Source organism: Gopherus flavomarginatus, chromosome 5, assembly GCF_025201925.1.
Source record: "Gopherus flavomarginatus isolate rGopFla2 chromosome 5, rGopFla2.mat.asm, whole genome shotgun sequence".
Taxonomy (NCBI): domain Eukaryota; kingdom Metazoa; phylum Chordata; order Testudines; family Testudinidae; genus Gopherus; species Gopherus flavomarginatus.
Window position 1 is genome coordinate 439,526 of NC_066621.1, and position 22,036 is coordinate 461,561.

The 22,036-nt window shown below is 66.5% G+C and overlaps 2 protein-coding genes and 1 long non-coding RNA gene across 7 annotated transcripts; all 3 read left to right on the forward strand.

The window, feature by feature from the left end:
* Nucleotides 1–3,872: 3,872 nt before the first annotated feature.
* LOC127050822 (ADP-ribosylhydrolase ARH1-like) lies at nt 3,873–11,747 on the forward strand. Its single transcript, XM_050952383.1, has 8 exons — nt 3,873–3,968; nt 5,072–5,295; nt 5,708–5,806; nt 6,145–6,250; nt 6,618–6,697; nt 9,334–9,517; nt 10,397–10,611; nt 11,313–11,747. Exons 1-8 carry the CDS (start codon nt 3,958–3,960, stop codon nt 11,474–11,476), a joined length of 1,083 nt encoding a protein of 360 aa, XP_050808340.1. The 5' UTR covers nt 3,873–3,957; the 3' UTR covers nt 11,477–11,747.
* On the forward strand, nt 4,249–5,065 carry LOC127050872 (uncharacterized). The gene is made up of 3 exons (XR_007774333.1): nt 4,249–4,442; nt 4,524–4,799; nt 4,917–5,065. It is a non-coding gene; the product is annotated as an uncharacterized LOC127050872 (long non-coding RNA).
* Nucleotides 7,405–21,504, forward strand: LOC127050850 (calcium-binding protein 5-like). 5 transcript variants are annotated; one of them, XM_050952435.1, is made up of 8 exons: nt 7,405–7,539; nt 12,881–13,820; nt 15,150–15,272; nt 15,904–15,934; nt 16,280–16,423; nt 16,634–16,743; nt 17,276–17,423; nt 21,259–21,504. In XM_050952435.1, the coding sequence occupies exons 3-8, from the start codon at nt 15,210–15,212 to the stop codon at nt 21,282–21,284; spliced, it is 522 nt and encodes a 173-aa protein (XP_050808392.1). In that variant the 5' UTR covers nt 7,405–7,539; nt 12,881–13,820; nt 15,150–15,209; the 3' UTR covers nt 21,285–21,504. The 5 variants fall into 5 exon arrangements, with proteins under 5 accessions (XP_050808392.1, XP_050808393.1, XP_050808394.1 ...); XM_050952436.1 differs by having other exon boundaries at nt 15,176–15,272; XM_050952437.1 differs by having other exon boundaries at nt 12,881–13,767.
* Nucleotides 21,505–22,036: the final 532 nt, after the last annotated feature.

The window sequence follows — 22,036 nt, forward strand, 5'->3', positions numbered from 1 at the left end:
AGTTTTCCAGAGCAGGTCTCAGCCGCCCCGTCTGGCTGCTCGCAGCCTCGGAGCGGGGGCGAGATCCTGGGCCTGCGTGGGGCAGAGGGCAGAGCAGGGGGACAGAACGGTCCCCTCTGACCTTAAAGTGGATGAGTCTAGGAAGTGAGGGGTGCAGGGCCCGGACTCCCCCACACCCCAGGATACCCCCCACTGAGATCAGGGCCCCCCCCGCAGCACTGGATTGGGGCTCCCTCACCACCCAGCCCCCACCCCCTGAGCAAGGACCAGCCCCTGCCCCGCAGCCCCCTGCCAGCTCCATGCGTCTGACGCGGAGGTTTCGCCCCTTGCACTCACCGCGCTGCCGAGAGCCGCCCCCCAGCCGCGGGGGAGTGGCCCAGAGCAGCAGGCGCTTGGCAGCCAAGCGCCCCCCCACACACACGCAGCCCCGGCCCTGGCGGCCGAGCGCCCCTGTCACAGAGTCCCCGGGTGATGCTCTGGAGCTGCTCCCCACAAGCCAGGCAGGACTTTGGGGAGCCTCCTCTCCCTTGGAGCAGACTTGGCAAGAAGCTCCCACGGCTTCACCTCCTGGGTCTCTCCTTGGAGCATTCAGCATCCTCTGCCCCTCCGTGCGCTTCCCACAGCGAGCCTGCCCCAGCGGGGTCCTGGGGGGCCACAGGGTCCTGCACCCCCACTTTGCAGTCGGACGTGACTCTCAGCCAGCCAGTAACACAGAGGGTTATTTGATGACAGGAACAGGGTCTAACACAGAGCTTCTAGGTACAGCGAACTGGACCCCTCGGCCGGGTCCATTCTGGGGGGCAGTGAGCCAGACCCCCAGGTCTGCCCTCCACCCTTGACCCCAGCCAGCTCCAGACTAACCACCCCCTCCAGCCCCTCCTCTCTCCTCAGCCCCTTTCCCGGGCCAGGAGGTCACCTGATCCCTTTGTCTCCAACACCTTCAGCTGGCACCTTTGCAGAGGAGGGGCCCAGGCCATCAGTTGCTAGGAGACAGAGTGCCAGGCATTTAGGTGCACTGGCCCTTTGCTCTGCCAGATACTTAAGAACTGCCATGGGGACACTGAGGCACCAACACAGTACTCAGAGAAAACATTAAGAACTTTCCCAGTTCGTCACAGCCCGCCCCACACGTAGCCCCGGCCCTGGTGGACGAGCGCCTCCCCCACACGCAGCCCCGGCCCTGGCAGCCAAGCGCCCCCTCCACATGCAGCCTTGGCCCTGCCGGATGAGCCCCCCCCCCCCCCACACGCAGCCCCGACCCTGGCAGCTGAGCGCCCCCCCCCACACGCAGCCCCGGCCCTGGTGGACGAGCACCCACACACACACGCAGCCCCGGCCCTGGCAGCCAAGCGCCCCCTCCACATGCAGCCTTGGCCCTGCCGGATGAGCCCCCCCCACCCCACACGCAGCCCCGGCCCTGGCGGCCGAGCGCCCCCCCCACACGCAGCCCCGACCCTGGCAGCTGAGTGCCCCCCCCACACGCAGCCCCGACTCTGGCGGACGAGCACCCCCCGACGTGCAGCCCCAGCCACACGCAGCCCCGACCCTGGCGGCCAAGCACTCCCCCCCCCACAAACACAGCCCCGGCCACACACAGCCCCAGCCCTGGCGGCCAAGCGCCCCCCCCCCCACACGCAGCCCCAGTCCTGCCGGATGAGCCCCCCCACACACACACACATGCAGCCCCGGCCCTGGTGGACGAGTGCCCCCCCCACACGCAGCCCCGACTCTGGCGGACGAGCGCCTCCCCACATGCAGCCCCAGCCACACGCAGCCCCGACCCTGCCGGATGAGCCCCCCCCCACACACACACGCGGCCCCGGCGGTTGAGCGACCCCCCCCCACACGCAGCCCCGGCCCTGGCGGCCGAGCGCCCCCCGCACACGCTGCCCCAGCCCTGGCCACGCCACGCCCAGTGAGGGGAGCGCTAGCGCCTGCCTGAGTTTGCAACCAGCCTGGCACGACAGATCCCCCCATGGGGCCGGCTCCCGCTGCCCTCTGCCCCCGCGCCCGGCTGCTCTGTGGGGCCCAGCACGCGGCTCTGAGCTCAGAGTCCCTGGGGGCAGGAAACGGGCGGGGGGCAGTGACGAGGGGAGGAGACAAGCGCAGGGCGGGAAATGGCAGCAAGAGCTGGGGGGAGGCAGAACTACCCGGCCCCCACCCCAAACAACTCCATGTAGCCAGCCCCACCTCCATCTACGCAGCCCCTTGCCTCCAGCCAGCCCCACACCCATCTACGCAGCACCCCTGCCCCCATCCAGCCCCACCCCCATCTATCCAGCCTCCCTGCCCCCAGCCAGCCCCACCCCCATCTATCCAGCCTCCCTGCCCCCAGCCAGCCCCACCCCCATCTACCCAGCCCCCTGCCCCCAGCCAGCCAGCCCCACCCCATCTACGCAGCCACCCTGCCCCCAGCCAGCCCCACCCCATCTACCCAGCCCCCCTGCCCCCAGCCATCCCCACCTCCATCTACGCAGCCCCCCTGCTCCCAGCCATCCAGCCCCACCCCCATCTACCCAGCCCCCCTGCCCCCAGCCAGCCAGCCTCACCCCCATCTACGCAGCCCCCCTGCCCCCAGCCAGCCAACCCCACCCCCATCTACGCAGCCCCCCTGCCCCCAGCCAGCCCCACCCCCATCTACCCAGCCCCCTTGCCCCCAGCCAGCCAGCCCCACCACCATGTACCCAGCCCCCTTGCCCCCAGCCAGCCAGTCCCACCCCCATCTATGCAGCCCCCTGCCCCCAGCCAGCCAGCCCCACCCCCCATCTACCCAGCCTCCCTGCCCCCAGCCAACCCCACCCCCATCAACGCAGCCCTCCTGCCCCCAGCCAGCCAGCCCCACCCCCATCTACGCAGCCCCCCTGCCCCCAGCCAGCCAGCCCCACCCCCATCTACGCAGCCCTCCTGCCCCCATCCAGCCCCACCCGCCATCTATCCAGCCTCCCTGCCCCCAGCCAGCCCCACCCCCATCTATCTAGCCCCCTGCCCCCAGCCAGCCCCACCCCCATCTACCCAGCCCCCCTGCCCCCAGCCAGCCAGCCCCACCCTCATCTACGCAGCCACCCTGCCCCCAGCCAGCCCCACCCCATCTACCCAGCCCCCCTGCCCCCAGCCATCCCCACCCCCCATCTACGCAGCCCCCCTGCCCCCAGCCAGCCCCACCTCCATCTACGCAGCCCCCCTGCCCCCAGCCAGCCAGCCCCACCCCCATCTATGCAGCCCCCCTGCCCCCAGCCAGCCAGCCCCACCCCCATCTACCCAGCCCCTCTGCCCCCAGCCAGCCAGCCCCACCCCCATCTACCCAGCCCCCCTGCACCCAGCCAGCCCCACCCCCATCTACACAGACCCCTCGCCTTCCAGCCAGCCAGCCCCACCCCCATCTACCCAGCCCCCCTGCACCCAGCCAGCCCCACCCCCATCTACACAGACCCCTCGCCTTCCAGCCAGCCAGCCCCACCCCCATCTACCCAGCCCCCCCCGCCTCCAGCCAGCCCCACCCCCATCTACGCAGCCCCCTGCCCCCAGCCAGCCAGCCCCACCCCCATCTACCCAGCCCCCCCCCGCCTCCAGCCAGCCCCACCCCATCTAACCAACTCCCCCGCCCCCAGCCAGCCCCACCCCCATCTATTCAGTGCCCCCAGCCAGCCCCCCCCAACACACACACAGCTCCATGTAGCCAGCCTCACTCCCCCCGGCCCCAGCCAGCCAGCCCCCCCCCAGCTCCATGTAGCCAGCCCCACACACCCCCATCTACCCAGCCCTCTGCTCGCAGGCTCCGGTTTCTCCGGCCCCTTTAAGGGCACAGGGCTGGAGCTGGCCCCGGGCCAGGGCCGGGTTTAGAGACGGGAATCGCTGAGCCAGCGCGGGGCGAGGGGGGGACAGAGGGACACAGGGCCGGACACAGGGCCGGACAGACGGACACAGGTGGGCCCGACCCCCCAGCCAGCTGCAGGCTCCATGCAGGGGACGTAAGTGCCCCCTCCCCCACCCCAGGCTCTCCCCAGCCCCGGCCGTGGAGCTGGGAGGGGGGGCAGGAGTAGGGGGGTGGTATTGGGAGGCCGGACCCCTGATCTCCCCCCACACACCGTTACCCAGCCAGCAGGGCACTGAGCGGTGGTGGGGTGGGGGCTGGTACTTGGGGGGCTGGACCTCTGACCCCCCCCACACACCGTTACCCAGCCAGCAGGGCACTGAGCGGTGGTGGGGTGGGGGCTGGTACTTGGGGGGCTGGACCTCTGACCCCCCCCCCCCACACCGTTACCCAGCCAGCAGGGCACTGAGCGGTGGTGGGGTGGGGGCTGGTACTTGGGGGGCTGGACCTCTGACCCCCCCACACACCATTACCCAGCCAGCAGGGCACTGAGCAGCCGGCGGGGCTGGTACTTTAGGGGACGGACCTGACCTCCCCCCACACCGTTACCCAGCCAGCAGGGCACTGAGCGGTGGTGGGGTGGGGGCTGGTACTTGGGGGGCTGGACCTCTGACCTCCCCCCACACCGTTACCCAGCCAGCAGGGCACTGAGCAGCCGGCGGGGCTGGTACTTTAGGGGACGGACCTGACCTCCCCCCACACCGTTACCCAGCCAGCAGGGCACTGAGCGGCCGGGGGGGCTGGTACTTGGGGGGCTGTAGCCCTGACCCCCCCCACCTTTACCCAGCCGGCAGGGCGCTGAGCGGTAGGGATGGTGATTGGTACTTGGGGGAACGGAGCCCTGACCCCCATCTCCTCCCAGGGCCCCCCCCCCCCCACTGAGCAGCGTACTGGGCAGCCATGGTGCTGAGCGGTGAGGGGGGGGAGAGTGGGGGATTGGTACTCGGGGGGCTGGAGCCCTGACCCTCATCTCCCCCTAGGGCCCCCCCCACCGGGCGGCATACTGGACAGCCATGGTGCTGAGTGGTGAGGGGGAGAGAGAGAGTGGGGGATTGGTACTTAGGGGGCCGAAGCCTTGACCCCCATCTCCCCCCAGGACCCCCCCCCCACTCGGTGGCATACCAGGCTCCCACGGCACTGAGATGTGGGGGAGGAGCAGTGGGGGCTGTTGGGAGCCCTGACCCCCCCATCTCCCCCCAGGGCCCCACCCCGGGCAGCGTACCGGGCAGCTATGGTGCTGAGCGGGGCGGGTGACGCGCTGGGCTACCGGAACCAGCGCTGGGAGTACTGCCCCTCGGGCCCCCAGATCCACGCCGAGCTGGCCCAGCTCGGGGGGCTGGGGGGCATCCAGGCCGCGCCCCCCGACTGGCCTGTCAGCGACGACACTGTCCTGCACCTGGCGACCGCTGAGGCCCTGGCCACCGGTGAGGGGGGCACAGATCGGGGGGGGGGGAGAAATGGGGAGCAAAGATCCAGGGGGAACAGATGTGGGGGGAGGGAATGGGGGGCTGAGATCTAGGGGGGAAGGAATGGGGGGAACAGATCTGGGGGAGGAAATAGAGGGCACAGATCTAGAGGGGAGGGAATGGGGGGCACAGATCTAGAGGGGAGGGAATGGGGGGATGAGATCTAGGGGGGAGGAAATGGGGGGCACAGATCTGGGGGGTGGGAATGAGGGGCACAGACCCTGGCAGGGGGAGAGAAAAGGAGCTGTGACAATGCTGCCCATGGGAGCCAGCTGAGGAAGTTGGGGTTTCGGGGGGGGCAAGGAGACTGGCTGGGGGTCTCTGTGATGGCTGGGGGAGCCCCAGACTGACCTCTCTCTCTGCCCCCCAGGACTGGAGGGGGAGCCATTGCTGCAGGAGCTGGCACGAGGCTACGTGGCAGCGATGGGTGACATGGAGGAGAGGAAACCCGGCCCCACCAGCATCCTGGGTACGGTAGGGGTGCACCCCCCATGCCCGGCATCCCCTGGGCACTTGCCCCCCCATGCCTGGCACCCCCTGGGCACTGGGACCCCCCATGCCCACCAACCCCCAGCTGCCTTCTGGGGCCCCCTCCACTGCCTCACCCGGCTGCCCCACATGCCCCCTGCAGCCCAGCAGCCCCCACACCTGTGACATGGGGGGAGTATGAGGGGGTCCCCAGAACACATGGCGGGTTGTGGTCTGTGCATACCTGGGCTGGGCGTGGGAGGGCTAGGGCCGGGAGGGGGGTGCTATTTTGGGGACCCTGCAGGGTGTCCGTGTGACCCCCACCCTGTCCCCCTCCAGGGACATCCCAGCTGCGCCCGGGCGAGCCAGCCGGGTACCGGATCCCCTTCAACCCCAGTGCCACCGGCTGCGGGGCCGCCATGCGCTCCATGGCCATCGGGCTCAGGTCGGGGGCAGGGCCCCAGGAGCTATGGGGCACCCTGGGGAAGGGGGGTGAAGGGGGAGTGGGGCTCCCCAGGGTTATGGGGCTCCCCAGTGGCTATGGGGCACCCCAGGGAAGGGGGGCAAAGGTGGGAGTAGGACCTCATGGGCTATGGGGCACCTCAGGGAAGGGGGGCAGAGGTGGGAGCAGGGACCCCAGTGGCTATGGGGCACCTGGGGAAGGGGAGCAGAGGTGGGGGGTGTCAGGACGATGGGAGCTCTGGGTCATGGGGGTCTGGCAGGTGCATCCCAGGGGGGTGCTGGGGGTTTCTGATGTTGGGGGGCACCTGGCTGGGGGGCATGACCCTGCACTGCCCCTGTGCCCCCCACAGGTACCCACGCCCCACGGAGCTGCTGACCCTGATCCGGCTCAGCGTGGAGAGCGGGCGCATGACGCACCATCACCCCACAGGTAGGGGGCACCAGAGGGCTGGAGGGGAAAACGGTCCCACACTCCCACCCCGGCATCCCTCTCCCACTTGCAGGGGACTAGGGGGCTGTGGGGGGGGTCCATCCCTCCGATTTCCCATTAGGGGGTGTGACAGTGCTGCCCGGGGGGTAGCCAGCTGAGGTGACTCAGTCAGGGTGAACTGCAAACAGACCGGGACAGCCAAACCCCAAACGCCGGTGGATCTTCCAATACCAACCAGCCCCTGTGTTACCTCCCTGGTTCCTCCGAATGCAAACCCCGCAGCTCCCTTCCAGTGCCCAGCCTCAGGCCTCCTGCAGATCAGATGATGAGTCCTGAAAATCTTCTCTCACCATATAAAGAAAAGGTTCTTCCAACCCCAAAGGGTCAGCCACACACCCAGGTCCAATGATAACTTCGATCTGACCCAAAGTGCCCGCTACAGCCAGTGCTTATTAACTAAGCTAAAATTTATTAGAAAAGAAAAGAGAGAGAGAGTAGGTTCAAAGCTCAGCCTACAGACAGACGTGAATTCCGTTCTTGAGGTTCGGACACAGCAGAGATGAGCTTGTAGTTGCCTAAAGTCCTTTCAGAAACAGCCCAGAGGTTCCAGTCCAATGTCCGTATTCGGGGTGGCTCTAGTCAGTGGCTGGGGATCTCAATCCTTGTGGCTTAAGGTTTCCCCCTCTTGAAACCCAAAGCAGATCGGAGATGAAGCAGGATCGTGTCCAGGGTTTTAGACATTTCCAGCAGCCTTTGGGCCTGAGAAAACAATCGGCTGAACTCTCCTTCTCCCAACCAGCCTGGCAATTAGCCCAGGGGAATTTATCCACTGAACAGTTCAGGTGCAGGTCACCACAAGCTGCAAAGGGCCACGCAGACAATAACACTATTTCACTCCAGTGTCTTTTTAAATGGTCCTGTTCCTGTTTTGCTCTTTGACTTAACGCTCTGGCGATAGACAAGCCTTGTTTGCTGCCATCCCAGGCCCTGAGCAACCCTCTCCCCTTCTCCCGCTACCAGTGCGGCTGCATTTCCCAGCTGGGTTCATTGACAGACCTTCCTGAGCAGCCTTATGGTTCACCCCTGGGGCAGGTCAGGCTGGGGGGTAATTAACTCTTCCTGGCCCTGCCACCTTCCAAGGTGTTATTATCTCACACTCATAACATCACAGGGGTTTATGGGAGGGCTGTGGAGGTCCCAGCCCCCCACGCTGTGCCCGCTGCAGGGAACTGGGGGGGCCCTGGTTTGAGCCGTGGCTCTGCCCCCAGGTCTGCGGGGAAAGGGGTCTGTGATGCAGTAGGGTCTGTCTGTGTGGGGAGGGGAGAGCCGGGGGTGTCTTTAGGGGAGGGACAGGATCTAAGCCTGTAACCTGAGCCAGGTAGGGGGGAGAGGGTCAGCACCTGGGCCCGGGAAGCTGGACAATGGAATCCCCCGGCTGGAGGAGGGGCAGTTCAGTTTCGGTTTGGGGCTGGGTGATGGGAATTCAGGGGATCCTGTGCTGGGATCCAAGCGCCCTGAACCCCGAGAAGGACTCGATTGGGGGGTCCTGGTTGGGCCTCCAGGCTCTGCTGTAACCTGCAATCCTGTTGTCCAATAAACCTTCTGTTTTACTGGCTGGCTGAGAGTCACTAGGGGTCCCAGGAAGAGGGGTGCAGGGCCGAACTCCCCAACACTCCATGACAGGGTCTCTATGCAGGGCCCCTGACAGACGCTTGCCCTGCTGCAGGGTACCTGGGGGCCCTGGTCTGAGCAGTGGCTCTGCCCCCAGGACTGGGGGGAAAGGGGTTGTCACAGAGTCACCGGGCGATGCTCTGGAACCGCTCCCCACCAAGCCAGGCAGGACTCTGGGGAGCCTCCTCTCCCTTGGAGCAGACTGTCTGCAGGACAAGAAGCTCACACGGCTTCACCTCCTGGGTCTCTCCTTGGAGCATTCAGCATCCTCTGCCCCTTCGTTCGCTTCCCACAGCGAGTCCACCCCAGCGGGGTCCTGGGGGGGCCACAGGGTCCTGCACCCCCACTTTGCAGTCAGACGTGACTCTCAGCCAGCCAGTAACACAGAGGTTTATTCGATGACAGGAACAGGGTCTGAAACAGAGCTTCTAGGTACAGCGAACCGGACCCCTCGGCCGGGTCCATTCTGGGGGGCAGTGAGCCAGACCCCCCACGTCTGCACTTCACTCCTCGACCCCAGCCAGCTCCAGACTGACAACCCCCCCAGCCCCTCCTCTCTGCTCAGCCCCTTTCCCCGGCCAGGAGGTCACCTGATCCCTTTGTCTCCAACACCTTCAGCTGGCACCTTTGCAGAGGGGGGGCCCAGGCCATCAGTTGCTAGGAGACAGAGTGCCAGGCATTTAGGGGCACTGGCACTTTGCTCTGCAGCAACCACACACCCTTATCCCACCACCTAGATATTAAGAACTGCCTGGGGGACACTGAGGTACCAACACAGTATTCAGAGAAAACATGTAAAACATTCCCAGTTCGTTACAGGGGTCTGCATGCGGGGCCCCTGACGGACACTTGTCCCACGGCAGGGTACCTGGGGGCCCTGGTCTGAGCGGTGGCTCTGCCCCTAGGCCTGCGGGGGAAGGAGGGTCTCTGTGCGGGTCCCCTGACGGACGCTTGTCCCACTGCAGGGTACCTGGGGGCACTGGCTTCAGCCCTGTTCACGGCCTATGCAGTGCGGGGGCTACCCCTGGTGCAGTGGGGGGCCGGCCTGCTGCAGACGCTACCCCTGGCCCAAACCTATGTGCAGGACGCAGGTGTCGACACCCAGCCCAACCTGGACGCCTGGGGGTACTTCCCCCAGAAATGGGCCTGGTGAGTGTGGGGGGCAGAAGGGGGGACAGAGCCCTGGGTGAGGCTGGGGGTGCCAGGCACAGGGTGGTATGTGGGAAAGGAGGGGGGCTCAGACCCCCCCCGGGGGGCAGAGCTGGGGTGCCAGGCACAGGGCGGGGGATGGGAAAGGAGGCACAGGACCCCTGGGGGGCAGAGCTGGGGTACCAGGTGCAGGGCAGGGGATGGGAAAGGGGGATCAGACCCCCCAGGGACAGAGCAGGGGTGCCAGGCACAGGGCAGGGGATGGGAAAGGGGGCACAGAACCCCCAAAGGGCAGAGCAGGTGTGCCAGGCACATGGCGGGGGATGGGAAAGGAGGCACAGGATCCCTGGGGGGCAGAGCTGGGGTACCAGGTGCAGAGTGGGGGATGGGAAAGGGGGCACAGAACCCCCAGGGGGCAGAGCAGGGGTGCCAGGGGAAGGGCAGGGGATGGGAAAGGGGGCACAGAACCCCCAGGGGGCAGAGCAGGGGTGCCAGGGGAAGGGCAGGGGATGGGAAAGGGTGCACAGAACCCCTGGGGGGCAGAGCAGGGGGGCCAGGGGAAGGGCAGGGGATGGGAAAGGGGGCACAGAACCCCTGGGGGGCAGAGCAGGGGTGCCAGGCACAGGGCAGGGGATGGGAAAGGGGACACAGAACTCCCAGAGGGCAGAGCAGGGGTGCCAGGCACAGGGCGGGGGATGGGAAAGGGGGCACAGGACCCCCAGGGGGCAGAGCAGGGGTGCCAGGGGAAGGGCAGGGGATGGGAAAGGGGGCGCAGAACCCCTGGGGGACAGAGCAGGGGTGCCAGGCACAGGGCGGGGGATGGGAAAGAGGGATGAGGCCAGGGGGCTCTGCGGCCTGGTCTCATCCCTGCCCCCACAGGTACCTGGCTGAGCGGGGCCTGGCCAAAGGACATGGCCCCCCACGGTTCCCCTCCCCCTATGGCCCAGCAGAGCGGGACGGGATCTACCAGACCTTCAGCCTGGAGGGCTGGGCGGGGCGCAGCGGACACGACGCCCCCATGATCGCCTACGACGCGCTGCTGGGCGCTGGCAACCGCTGGGATGAGCTCTGCAGCCGGGCCATGTTCCACGGAGGTGAGTCTGGCTGCCCCAGAGCCAGCCGCATCCCAGCCCTCATGCCAGGATACACAGCCCCCGGTGCCCCAGCCCAGTGCCAGCTGCATCTTCGCCCCAATGCCGGTATACACGGCCCCAGGCATCCTGCCAGAGAGCCAGCCGCATCCCGGCCGCAGTATACACAGCCCCTGGTGTCTCACCCCAGAGCCAGCTGCATCTCGGCCGCAGTATACACAGCCCCTGGCACACTGCCCCACAGCCAGGCACATCCCTGCCCCAGTATACACAGCCCCTGGACGCCTGCCCCAGAGCCAGCCGCATCCCAATGTCAGTACACACAGCTCGTGGCCCCAGAATCTCCTCCACTCCCCTTGGCTACCTGACCAGACTCTCCCAGCCAGGGCAGGGCCCAGGGTACCCCCCGATCTCATCCTCCTGCCTGGCCAACCTCCCTGTCCCCTCCAGGGACTGCGGCCCCAAGAAGCCCCCCACCCCCAGCTGGGCTCCAGCTGCCACAGGCCCTGCCCAGCCCCCCAACCTCCACAGCTGCAGTGGGGCAGGTTAATTGGCCCCGTGTGACCCACAATGACCCACTCAGGGCTCGTGTGGGGCAAACACCCCATCGCAGGATCCCCGGGTGCCCAGCCCCCACTTCAGAGGGGTCCCTGGGTGCCCCGTCCCAGAGGGGCCACGTCTCACCTGTGCCAATCTCCCCGCAGGAGACAGCGACTCGACGGGCGTCATTGCGGGGTGCTGCTGGGGGCTGGCGCACGGGCTGGCCGGGGTCCCCGAGGGGAATCACCAACACCTGGAGTACCGGCACCGCATGGAGGCAGCCGCCGACCGGATCCATGCCCTGGCCTGGGGGGAGAGCGCCCCATGAGCAGGGGGACCCCCCTCCCAAGCACGCCACTCCCCCGGCACTGCCCGGACACCCCACCACAGGCCAGGGCTGGATTTGGGGGGTCCCCTGTTCCCCAGACACATGGGGGAGGGCAGCAAATTCCCAGCCCCCCCATGAGCCATGGGCCCCCACCCACTAGCACGTCCTACTGCTGCACCCAGGTCACCAGGCTCTTGTCTCCAGGGGTCTCCCAGGTCAGCATCGGGCTGCTTCTGGCACCAGCCTGCTCAATAAACCCCTGTCTCCTGCCTTCCTGTGCCAGCGGCGGTCATTTCGGGGGGGCCCAGGGCCCATGCATCCCCCAGGGTATAGGTGAGGCCAGAGCCCAGGTATCCTGCTGCCTGCAGTGCAGCACCCCCAGCACCCCACTGATCCCAGCACTGACTGCCAGGGAAGGGCCCCCCATGACCCCCCACGCCAGCTGCCTGCTGCGCTGTCCCCCCTGGCCCTGCCCTGCAATCCCTTGGTGGGGGATCAGCCACGGGAACCCAGGCCCCCTTGCTCCAAGGGCTGTGCCCCCCAAACCTGCTACTGGCTCCCCAGAGAGGCCTGCAGCCCCCAGCTTTCTGCTCAGCCCCACCCGACTGGGCCCCATCAGCCATTAAACGGTTCCTGTCAGCAGCCGCTCACTCTGCCCCCAGCTGCTCCCAGCCCTGGTCACTGGCCTCTGCGAGGCAGCTGAGGTGACTCAGTCAGGGTGAACTGCAAACAGACCGGGGCAGCCAAACCCCAAACGCTGGTGGATCTTCCAATACCAACCAGCCCCTGTGTTACCTCCCTGGTTCCTCCGAATGCAAACCCCGCAGCTCCCTTCCAGTGCCCAGCCTCAGGCCTCCGGCAGATCAGATGATGAGTCCTGAAAATCTTCTCTCACCATATAAAGAAAAGGTTCTTCCAACCCCAAAGGGTCAGCCACACACCCAGGTCCAATGATAACTTCGATCTGACCCAAAGTGCCCGCTACAGCCAGTGCTTATTAACTAAGCTAAAATTTATTAGAAAAGAAAAGAGAGAGAGAGTAGGTTCAAAGCTCAGCCTACAGACAGACGTGAATTCCGTTCTTGAGGTTCGGACACAGCAGAGATGAGCTTGTAGTTGCCTAAAGTCCTTTCAGAAACAGCCCAGAGGTTCCAGTCCAATGTCCGTATTCGGGGTGGCTCCAGTCAGTGGCTGGGGATCTCAATCCTTGTGGCTTAAGGTTTCCCCCTCTTGAAACCCAAAGCAGATCGGAGATGAAGTAGGATCGTGTCCAGGGTTTTAGACATTTCCAGCAGCCTTTGGGCCTGAGAAAACAATCGGCTGAACTCTCCTTCTCCCAACCAGCCTGGCAATTAGCCCAGGGGAATTTATCCACTGAACAGTTCAGGTGCAGGTCACCACAAGCTGCAAAGGGCCACGCAGACAATAACACTATTTCACTCCAGTGTCTTTTTAAATGGTCCTGTTCCTGTTTTGCTCTTTGACTTAACGCTCTGGCGATAGACAAGCCTTGTTTGCTGCCATCCCAGGCCCTGAGCAACCCTCTCCCCTTCTCCCGCTACCAGTGCGGCTGCATTTCCCAGCTGGGTTCATTGACAGACCTTCCTGAGCAGCCTTATGGTTCACCCCTGGGGCAGGTCAGGCTGGGGGGTAATTAACTCTTCCTGGCCCTGCCACCTTCCAGTGAGATATTATACTACACTCATTACATCACACACACCCCAAAATCCCCACCGTGTCTCTCCAACCTCAGTTGCTCCCCTGCTCTGAGCCCCCCAGCTGGGCAGTCAGCTGGACCAAACACCTGGGTTCCTCCCTTTGTCCTTCTGCCCCATTGTCCACATGCAACCTGGGAGAAGCCACCTGCCATGGAGACGAGCAGAAAACCCATTCGCCTAGGAGCCGAGGAGTGGGCTCTCCCTCGGGACTAGCCACCTCAGCACCGGGGCCCTCCCACCAGGGTGATGTGAAGAGACAGCCTGAGCACTGCCCCAAAGGACAAATTGGGGCCACGGGGCTGAGCCTGTCCCGTTTGCCCCACCCACCCTGTGTGATAACCAGAGCAAGACTCCTGCTGAGAGGCTCAGTGATACCACACAAGAACCCAAATCAAGGAGAGAAGAAGCAGGCAGCTCCCTGCGGCAGGGAGAGACAAAACAGGCTGCTCCGTGCAGCAAAGGGCTTCACTCACCCCCTTGCTCTAGGCTGGCTACCCCACTGACTCTCCACACTGACAGACTGCCCCCAAAAGGCCCTGTCTCCACTGCACCCTGCAGCCGGCTCAGCTCTGTGTGAGTCCGGGGGTGGAAGCTGCAGTAACTTACAGCATTAAAAGCTACGCTGGGTGAGCTGCATTCCCATTAGCAGCACTTTGCTGTACTCGGGGGACGGGATCAGGCCGTGGGAGCCTGGTGGGGGGGGGCAGTTTTCTTAAGGTGGAATTGCCAAAGCAGGGTCCCACAGGGTAGAATAGTGGGGGGCGGGATAAGGGAGGTCCCTATATCTCAGGGAGCTCTGGGCAAGCAGAGAGGGATTCTGCCCCCAACCCTGACTGAAGCCCCCAATGGAGGAGGAGCTGAGCTGGGTTTTCTGGGGTCTCGGGGGTCTCTTGCAAATCCCACTGTAACACAGGGGGGCCATCCCATATCACCCAGCAGAGAGGGGCCCCTGCCCTACAGAAAGGGCTAATCTCCCCCATGGGGGGAATCTCCTGCAACGGACACCAGCGATATCCCATAAGAGACCTCAGCCCCACCCCCATACTGGGATTGAATCCCAGAATGGGGTCCTGCACCCCACAATTCCCCCCTGCGAAGTTTGCCATCCCATAATACCCCCAGGCCCATATGCTCGGTGCCCCAGAGAGGGGGGGTATAGCCCTCCCCTCACAACGGGGTTCTGGGAACCAAGGTTCCTGCACCCCTAATTTCCACCTTAAAAGCTTTGGAGGGGACACCCCATGAAACCCCCTGCCCTGCCTCTGCGGAGGGGCTGAGTTGCAGGGAGCACCCCCTGGGGGTCACCAGCGGGATGTGAACCCAGGACCCTAATCTGCAACATGGCACTGAGCCCTCTGCATCTGAACCGGCATCCTGGCTCCCAGCCTCTCTGCTCTAACCACCAGCCTCCACTCCCCTCCCAGAGCCGGGAGAGAACCCAGGAGTTCTGGCTCCCAGCCCCCCTGCTCTAACCCACCAGCCCCCACTACCCTCCCAGAGCCAGGAGAGAACCCAGGAGTCCTGGTTCCCAGCCTCTCTGCTCTAACCACCAGCCCCCAGTCCCTTCCCAGAGCCTGGAGAGAACCCAGGAGTCTTGGCTCCCAGCCCCCCCTGCTCTAACCACCAGCCCCCACTCCCCTCCCAGAGCCAGGAGAGAACCCAGGAGTCCTGGCTCCCAGCCTCTGTGCTCTAACCACCAGCCCCCACTCCCCTCCCAGAGCCGGGAGAGAACCCAGGAGTTCTGGCTCCCAGCCCCCCTGCTCTAACCCACTAGGCCCCAGTCCCCTCCCAGAGCCAGGAGTGAACCCAGGCATCCGGGCTTCCAGCCCCTGTACCAGCCAGCAGATGTTGGCCGGGTGGATTTATCCAGCAGCTGCCCTGTTCGGGATGGCGATAGGTCGCGGGGGTGAGGATAATCCCCTGGCGTGGGAGCGACTATAAACCCCCCCACCCAGCCGGGCACAGCCACCTCCTCCTCCAGCCACAGCTCCGGTTCCCGGGCAGCTGCTGGCACCATGCAGAACGCCCTGGGGCCCGCCTGCATCTTCCTGCGCAAGGGCATCGCCGAGAAGCATGGGGTGAGATGCCTGGTTCTGCCAGGGGAGCGGGGGCTGGGCACCAGGACGCCTGGATTCTCTCCTGGCTCTGAGAGGGAGTGGGGCCTGGTGGTTAGAGCAGGGGGGCTGGGAGCCAGGACTCCTGGGTTCTCTCCCCAGCTCTGGGAGGGGAGTGGGGCCTGGTGGTTAGAGCAGGGGGGCTGGGAGCCAGGACTCCTGGGTTCTCTCCCCAGCTCTGGGAGGGGAGTCGGGGCTGGTGGTTAGAGCGGGGGGGCTAGGAGCCAGGACTCTTGGGTTCTCTTCCTGGGGCTGGGAGGGGAGTGGGGGGTGGTGGGTTAGAGCAGGGTGGGGGGCTGGGAGCCAGGACTCCTGGGTTCTCTCCCAGCTCTGGGAGGGGAGTTGGGGCTGGGGGGTTAGAGCAGGGGGGCTGGGAACCAGGACACTTGGGTTCTCTCTCCGGCTCTGGGAGGGGAGTGGGGGCTGGTGGGTCAGAGCAGGAGGGGCTGGGAGCCAGGACTCCTGGGTTCTCTCCCTGAGGCTGGGAGGGGAGTGGGGGCTGGTGGGTTAGAGCAGGGGGGCTGGGAGCCCGGACGCCTGGGTTCTCTCCCCTGCAGGACCGCACTGGGTCCCTGAGTGTGTCTCTTTATTCCAGCACCGGGAGCTGGGAGCCGATGAAATCGAAGGTGAGAAGCCCGTGGGAGAGGAGTGGGATCTAATGATTAAAGCAGGGAAGGAGGGGTGGGGCTGGGAGCCCGGACACCTGGGTTCTCATGGCAGCCCAAAGGGGAAAGGGGCCTCGAAGGTTGGTGCAGGAGCCCCCAGTACCAGCCCCACCCCCAGGAGGGCTGTGGGGGAACACGGGTGTTGCAGGCATCCCAGGACTCCTGGGTTCTGCCCCCGGCTCGGGGAGGGGTCCCAGCACTCCTGGGTCCTGGGCTGCAGCAGGGAGGGGGCCCAGCAGTCCTGGGTTCCCCCCAGAGGGGGCTCAGCCTGGGGAGGGTGCTCAGCCCGGCTGGTTCCCCTGGCAGAGCTACGCGAGGCCTTCGCGGAGTTCGACAGGGACAAGGACGGGCTGATCGGCTGCAAGGACCTGGGCCAGCTGATGCGCACCATGGGCTACATGCCCACCGAGATGGAGCTCCTGCAGCTCTCGCAGCAGATCAACATGAACTGTGAGCCGGGGGGGCCCGGGGGGGCGGGTCTGCCAAGGGGGTGTGGCTCTTAGCAGGGGGTGCCCGGGAAGGGGGTGCCTGAGAGGGGGGCGGGGCTGCTCCTCGGAGCGGGGTGCCCGGGAGGGGGCGGGGTTCCTAGCAGGACGGTGCCCATGAGGGGGCAGAGCTCCTAGCAGGGACCCCCCAGCTGACACCCACCCCCTGTTGCAGTGGGGGGCCGGGTGGATTTCGAAGACTTCGTGGAGCTGATGACACCCAAGCTGCTGGCCGAGACGGCCGGGATGATCGGGCTGCAGGAGATGAGGGACGCCTTCAAGGAGGTGAGGGAGAGAGAACCCAGGAGTCCTGGCTCCCAGCCCCCACCCCTGCTCTAACCTCCCTCCCAGAGCCAGGGAGAGAACCCAGGAGTCCTGGCTCTCAGCCCCCCTGCTCTGACCCACCAGCCCCCACTCCCCTCCCAGAACCAGGAGAGAACCAAGGAGTCTTGGCTCCCAGCCCCCCTGCTCTAACCACCAGCCCCCTCCCAGAGCCGGGAGAGAACCCAGGAGTCCTGGCTCCCGGGCCGCTCTGCTCTGACCCACCAGCCCCCACTCCCCTCCCAGAGCCAGGAGAGAACCAAGGAGTCTTGGCTCCCAGCCCCCCTGCTCTAACCACCAGCCCTCACTCCCGTCACAGGGCCTGGAGAGAACCCAGGTGTCCTGGCTCCCAGCTCCCCCTGCTCTAACCACCAGCCCCCACTCCCCTCCCAGAGCCGGGAGAGAACCCAGGAGTCCTGGCTCCCAGCCTCTGGCTCTGACCCCCCTCCCAGGACTGGGAGCGAACCCAGGAGTCCTGACGCCCGCCCCCTCACAGTTTGACGCCAACGGGGACGGGGCGATCACGCTGGACGAGCTGCAGCTGGCCATGCAGCGCCTCATGGGTGAGCGACTCACCCCCCGCGAGATCAGCGACGTGGTCAAGGAGGCCGACATCAACGGGGATGGGACCGTCGACTTCGAGGGTGCGTGGGGTGCCCTGGGGGATTGTGGGCAACGCCCCGCTCGGCCAGCGCCCACACGGGTCAGGCCCCATGGCCCTGGGGGATTGTGGGTAACGCCCCCCTCGGCCAGAGCCCACACGGGTCAGGCCCCATGGCCCTGATAAGGGATTGTGGGTAACGTCCCACTCGGCCAGAGCCCACACGGGTCAGGCCCCATGGCCCTGGGGGATTGTGGGCAACGCCCCGCTCGGCCAGCGCCCACACGGGTCAGGCCCCATGGCCCTGGGGGATTGTGGGTAACGCCCCCCTCGGCCAGAGCCCACACGGGTCAGGCCCCATGGCCCTGATAAGGGATTGTGGGTAACGTCCCACTCGGCCAGAGCCCACACGGGTCAGGCCCCATGGCCCTGGGGGATAGTGGGCAACGCCCCGTTCGGCCAGAGCCCACACGGGTCAGGCCCCATGGCCCTGATAAGGGATTGTGGGTAACGTCCCACTCGGCCAGAGCCCACACGGGTCAGGCCCCATGGCCCTGGGGGATTGTGGGTAACGCCCCACTCGGCCAGCGCCCACATGGGTCAGGCCCCATGGCCCAGGGGGATTGTGGGTAACGCCCCACTCGGCCAGCGCCCACACGGGTCAGGCCCCATGGCCCTGATAAGGGATTGTGGGTAACGTCCCACTCGGCCAGAGCCCACACGGGTCAGGCCCCATGGCCCTGGGGGATTGTGGGCAACGCCCCGCTCGGCCAGAGCCCACACGGGTCAGGCCCCATGGCCCTGGCAAGGGATTGTGGGTAACGCCCCGCTCGGCCAGAGCCCACATGGGTCAGGCCCCGTGGCCCTGATAAGGGATTGTGGGCAACGCCCCGCTCGGCCAGAGCCCACACGGGTCAGGCCCCATGGCCCTGGCAAGGGATTGTGGGTAACGCCCCGCTCGGCCAGAGCCCACACGGGTCAGGCCCCATGGCCCTGAGGGATTGTGGGTAACGTCCCACTCGGCCAGCGCCCACACGGGTCAGGCCCCATGGCCCTGGGGGATTGTGGGTAACGCCCCGCTCGGCCAGAGCCCACATGGGTCAGGCCCCATGGCCCTGGGGGATTGTGGGTAACGCCCCGCTCGGCCAGAGCCCACACGGGTCAGGCCCCATGGCCCTGGGGGATTGTGGGTAACGTCCCGCTCGGCCAGAGCCCACACGGGTCAGGCCCCATGGCCCTGGGGGATTGTGGGCAACGCCCCGTTCGGCCAGAGCCCACACGGGTCAGGCCCCATGGCCCTGGGGGATTGTGGGTAACGTCCCGCTCGGCCAGAGCCCACACGGGTCAGGCCCCATGGCCCTGGGGGATTGTGGGCAACGCCCCGCTCGGCCAGAGCCCACACGGGTCAGGCCCCATGGCCCTGGGGGATTGTGGGTAACGCCCCGCTCGGCCAGAGCCCACACGGGTCAGGCCCCATGGCCCTGATAAGGGATTGTGGGTAACGTCCCACTCGGCCAGAGCCCACACGGGTCAGGCCCCATGGCCCTGGGGGATTGTGGGTAACGCCCCACTCGGCCAGCGCCCACATGGGTCAGGCCCCATGGCCCAGGGGGATTGTGGGTAACGCCCCACTCGGCCAGCGCCCACACGGGTCAGGCCCCATGGCCCTGGCAAGGGATTGTGGGTAACGCCCCGCTCGGCCAGAGCCCACACGGGTCAGGCCCCATGGCCCTGGGGGATTGTGGGTAACGCCCCGCTCGGCCAGAGCCCACACGGGTCAGGCCCCATGGCCCTGGGGGATTGTGGGCAACGCCCCGCTCGGCCAGAGCCCACACGGGTCAGGCCCCATGGCCCTGGGGGATTGTGGGTAACGCCCCGCTCGGCCAGAGCCCACACGGGTCAGGCCCCATGGCCCTGGGGGATTGTGGGTAACGCCCCGCTCGGCCAGAGCCCACATGGGTCAGGCCCCATGGCCCAGGGGGATTGTGGGTAACGCCCCGCTCGGCCAGAGCCCACATGGGTCAGGCCCCATGGCCCTGAGGGATTGTGGGTAACCCCCCATTTGGCCAGCGCCCACACGGGTCAGGCCCCATGGCCCTGGGGGATTGTGGGTAACGCCCCGCTCGGCCAGAGCCCACATGGGTCAGGCCCCGTGGCCCTGAGGGATTGTGGGTAACGCCCCACTCGGCCAGCGCCCACACGGGTCAGGCCCCATGGCCCTGAGGGATTGTGGGTAACGCCCCACTCGGCCAGAGCCCACATGGGTCAGGCCCCGTGGCCCTGAGGGATTGTGGGTAACGCCCCACTCGGCCAGCGCCCACACGGGTCAGGCCCCATGGCCCTGAGGGATTGTGGGTAACGCCCCGCTCGGCCAGAGCCCACATGGGTCAGGCCCCGTGGCCCTGGCAAGGGATTGTGGGTAACGCCCCGCTCGGCCAGAGCCCACACTGGTCAGGCCCCATGGCGCTGGGGGATTGTGGGTAACCCCCCATTTGGCCAGCGCCCACACGGGTCAGGCCCCATGGCCCTGGGGGATTGTGGGTAACCCCCCATTTGGCCAGCGCCCACACGGGTCAGGCCCCATGGCCCTGGGGGATTGTGGGTAACGCCCCGCTTGGCCAGCGCCCACATGGGTCAGGCCCCGTGGCCCTGAGGGATTGTGGGTAACGCCCCATTTGGCCAGCGCCCACACGGGTCAGGCCCCATGGCCCTGGCAAGGGATTGTGGGTAACGCCCCCCTCGGCCAGCGCCCACACTGGTCAGGCCCCATGGCCCTGTGGGATTGTGGGTAACGCCCCGCTCGGCCAGCGCCCACACGGGTCAGGCCCCATGGCCCTGTGGGATTGTGGGTAACGCCCCGCTCGGCCAGAGCCCACACGGGTCAGGCCCCATGGCTCTGGGGGATTGTGGGTAACGCCCCACTCGGCCAGAGCCCACATGGGTCAGGCCCCATGGCCCTGGGGGATTGAGGGTAACGCCCCACTCGGCCAGAGCCCACATGGGTCAGGCCCCATGGCCCTGGGGGATTGTGGGTAACGTCCCGCTCGGCCAGAGCCCACACGGGTCAGGCCCCATGGCCCTGGGGGATTGTGGGTAACGTCCCGCTCGGCCAGAGCCCACACGGGTCAGGCCCCATGGCCCTGAGGGATTGTGGGTAACACCCCGCTCGGCCAGAGCCCAAATGGGTCAGACCTCATGGCCCTGGCAAAGGATTGTGGGTAACGCCCCGCTTAGCCAGAGCCCACACTGGTCAGGCCCCGTGGCCCTGGGGGATTGGGGGTAACGCCCCGCTCGGCCAGCGCCCACATGGGTCAGGCCCCATGGCCCTGGGGGATTGTGGGTAACGCCCCGCTCAGCCAGAGCCCACACGGGTCAAGCCCTGTGGCCTTGGCAAGGGATTGTGGGTAACGCGCCACTCGGCCAGAGCCCACACGGGTCAGGCCCCATGGCCCTGGCAAAGGATTGTGGGTAACGCCCCGCTCGGCCAGAGCCCACACTGGTCAGGCCCCATGGCCCTGGGGGATTGTGGGTAACCCCCCATTTGGCCAGAGCCCACACGAGTCAGGCCCCATGACCCCAATAAGGGATTGTGGGTAACGCCCCGCTTGGCCAGCGCCCACATGGGTCAGGCCCCATGGCCCTGGGGGATTGTGAGTAACGCCCCGCTCGGCCGGCGCCCACAGGGGTCAGGCCCCATGGCCCTGGCAAGGTATTGTAGGCTGGTGTTAGAGGGCCATGGCCTGCCAGCTCTCAGAGGGGATTGTGGGTAAGGGACGCTTGGCATGAGTGGCACAGGGCTTCCTGGTGGGACGGCTCCATGGGGTTGGGATTCCCCCCTCCACCAGGCATCGGCACTAATGGGGGCCTTTCCCCTGCAGAGTTTGTGAAGATGATGTCACGCTGAGAGGGGCTGAGCCCCGCCCCCCCGGGATCAAAGACTGACCTTGGACAGGGGGTTGAGCCCAACACTGTCAAGACACCACGATTGACCCCCAAATTGCAGCCTCCAGCTCCCCTCACCTCCCTGCCAGCTACCCCAAGAGCCCCCAGTGCCTTCCCCGGCCTCCTCGCCCCCAGACCCCTCCCACAGCCTCTCCCACACCATGTCCCCCAGACCTCCAGCCCCCACCACCTCCCTGCCAGCTACCCCAAGAGCCCCCAGTGCCTTCCCCGGCCTCCTCGCCCCCAGAACCCTCCCACAGCCTCCCCCACACCATGACCCCCAGACCTCCAGCCTCCCCCCCCAGCGCTCACACACCTCCCCCTCCACTCCCCACAGCCCTTCCCTTCCTGTCCCCCACCCCATGTTTCTCTGGATCCCGCCGTCCCCCCAGCTCTCCTCCCCAGGCCCCTCCGTCGCAGACACACAGCCCTTGTGTGCAATAAAAGCCATGTGCTGAACCCAGGCGTTCGAGGGAGGCTTTCTTGGCCAGGGGATCACAGTTACAACCCTGCAGCGGGGCCGGGGCAGGCCAAGCTGAGTGCAGAGCAAAGGGCTTAGAGATGATAATCACAGCCCGCGGGGACAACATATGGATGGGAATAACCAGCTTAGCATGGCTGGGCTGGGCTGGCAAGGGCTGTGGGTTGGGAGTGAGGGGCACCGGCAGAGCTGGTGGGGAGCTCAGAGCTGGGCTGGCTGCAGGTTGGGAGTGA

Coding starts and splice junctions, on each gene's coding strand:
- LOC127050822 (XM_050952383.1), top strand. Junction 6,698..9,333: donor GACGCACCATCACCCCACAG/GTAGGGGGCACC, acceptor GTCCCACTGCAG/GGTACCTGGGGGCACTGGCT. Junction 9,518..10,396: donor TTCCCCCAGAAATGGGCCTG/GTGAGTGTGGGG, acceptor CTGCCCCCACAG/GTACCTGGCTGAGCGGGGCC.
- LOC127050850 (XM_050952435.1), top strand. CDS start 15,210: ATGCAGAACGCCCTGGGGCCCGCCTGCATCTTCCTGCGCAAGGGCATC. Junction 16,424..16,633: donor GCAGCAGATCAACATGAACT/GTGAGCCGGGGG, acceptor CCCCTGTTGCAG/TGGGGGGCCGGGTGGATTTC. Junction 17,424..21,258: donor TGGGACCGTCGACTTCGAGG/GTGCGTGGGGTG, acceptor TTTCCCCTGCAG/AGTTTGTGAAGATGATGTCA.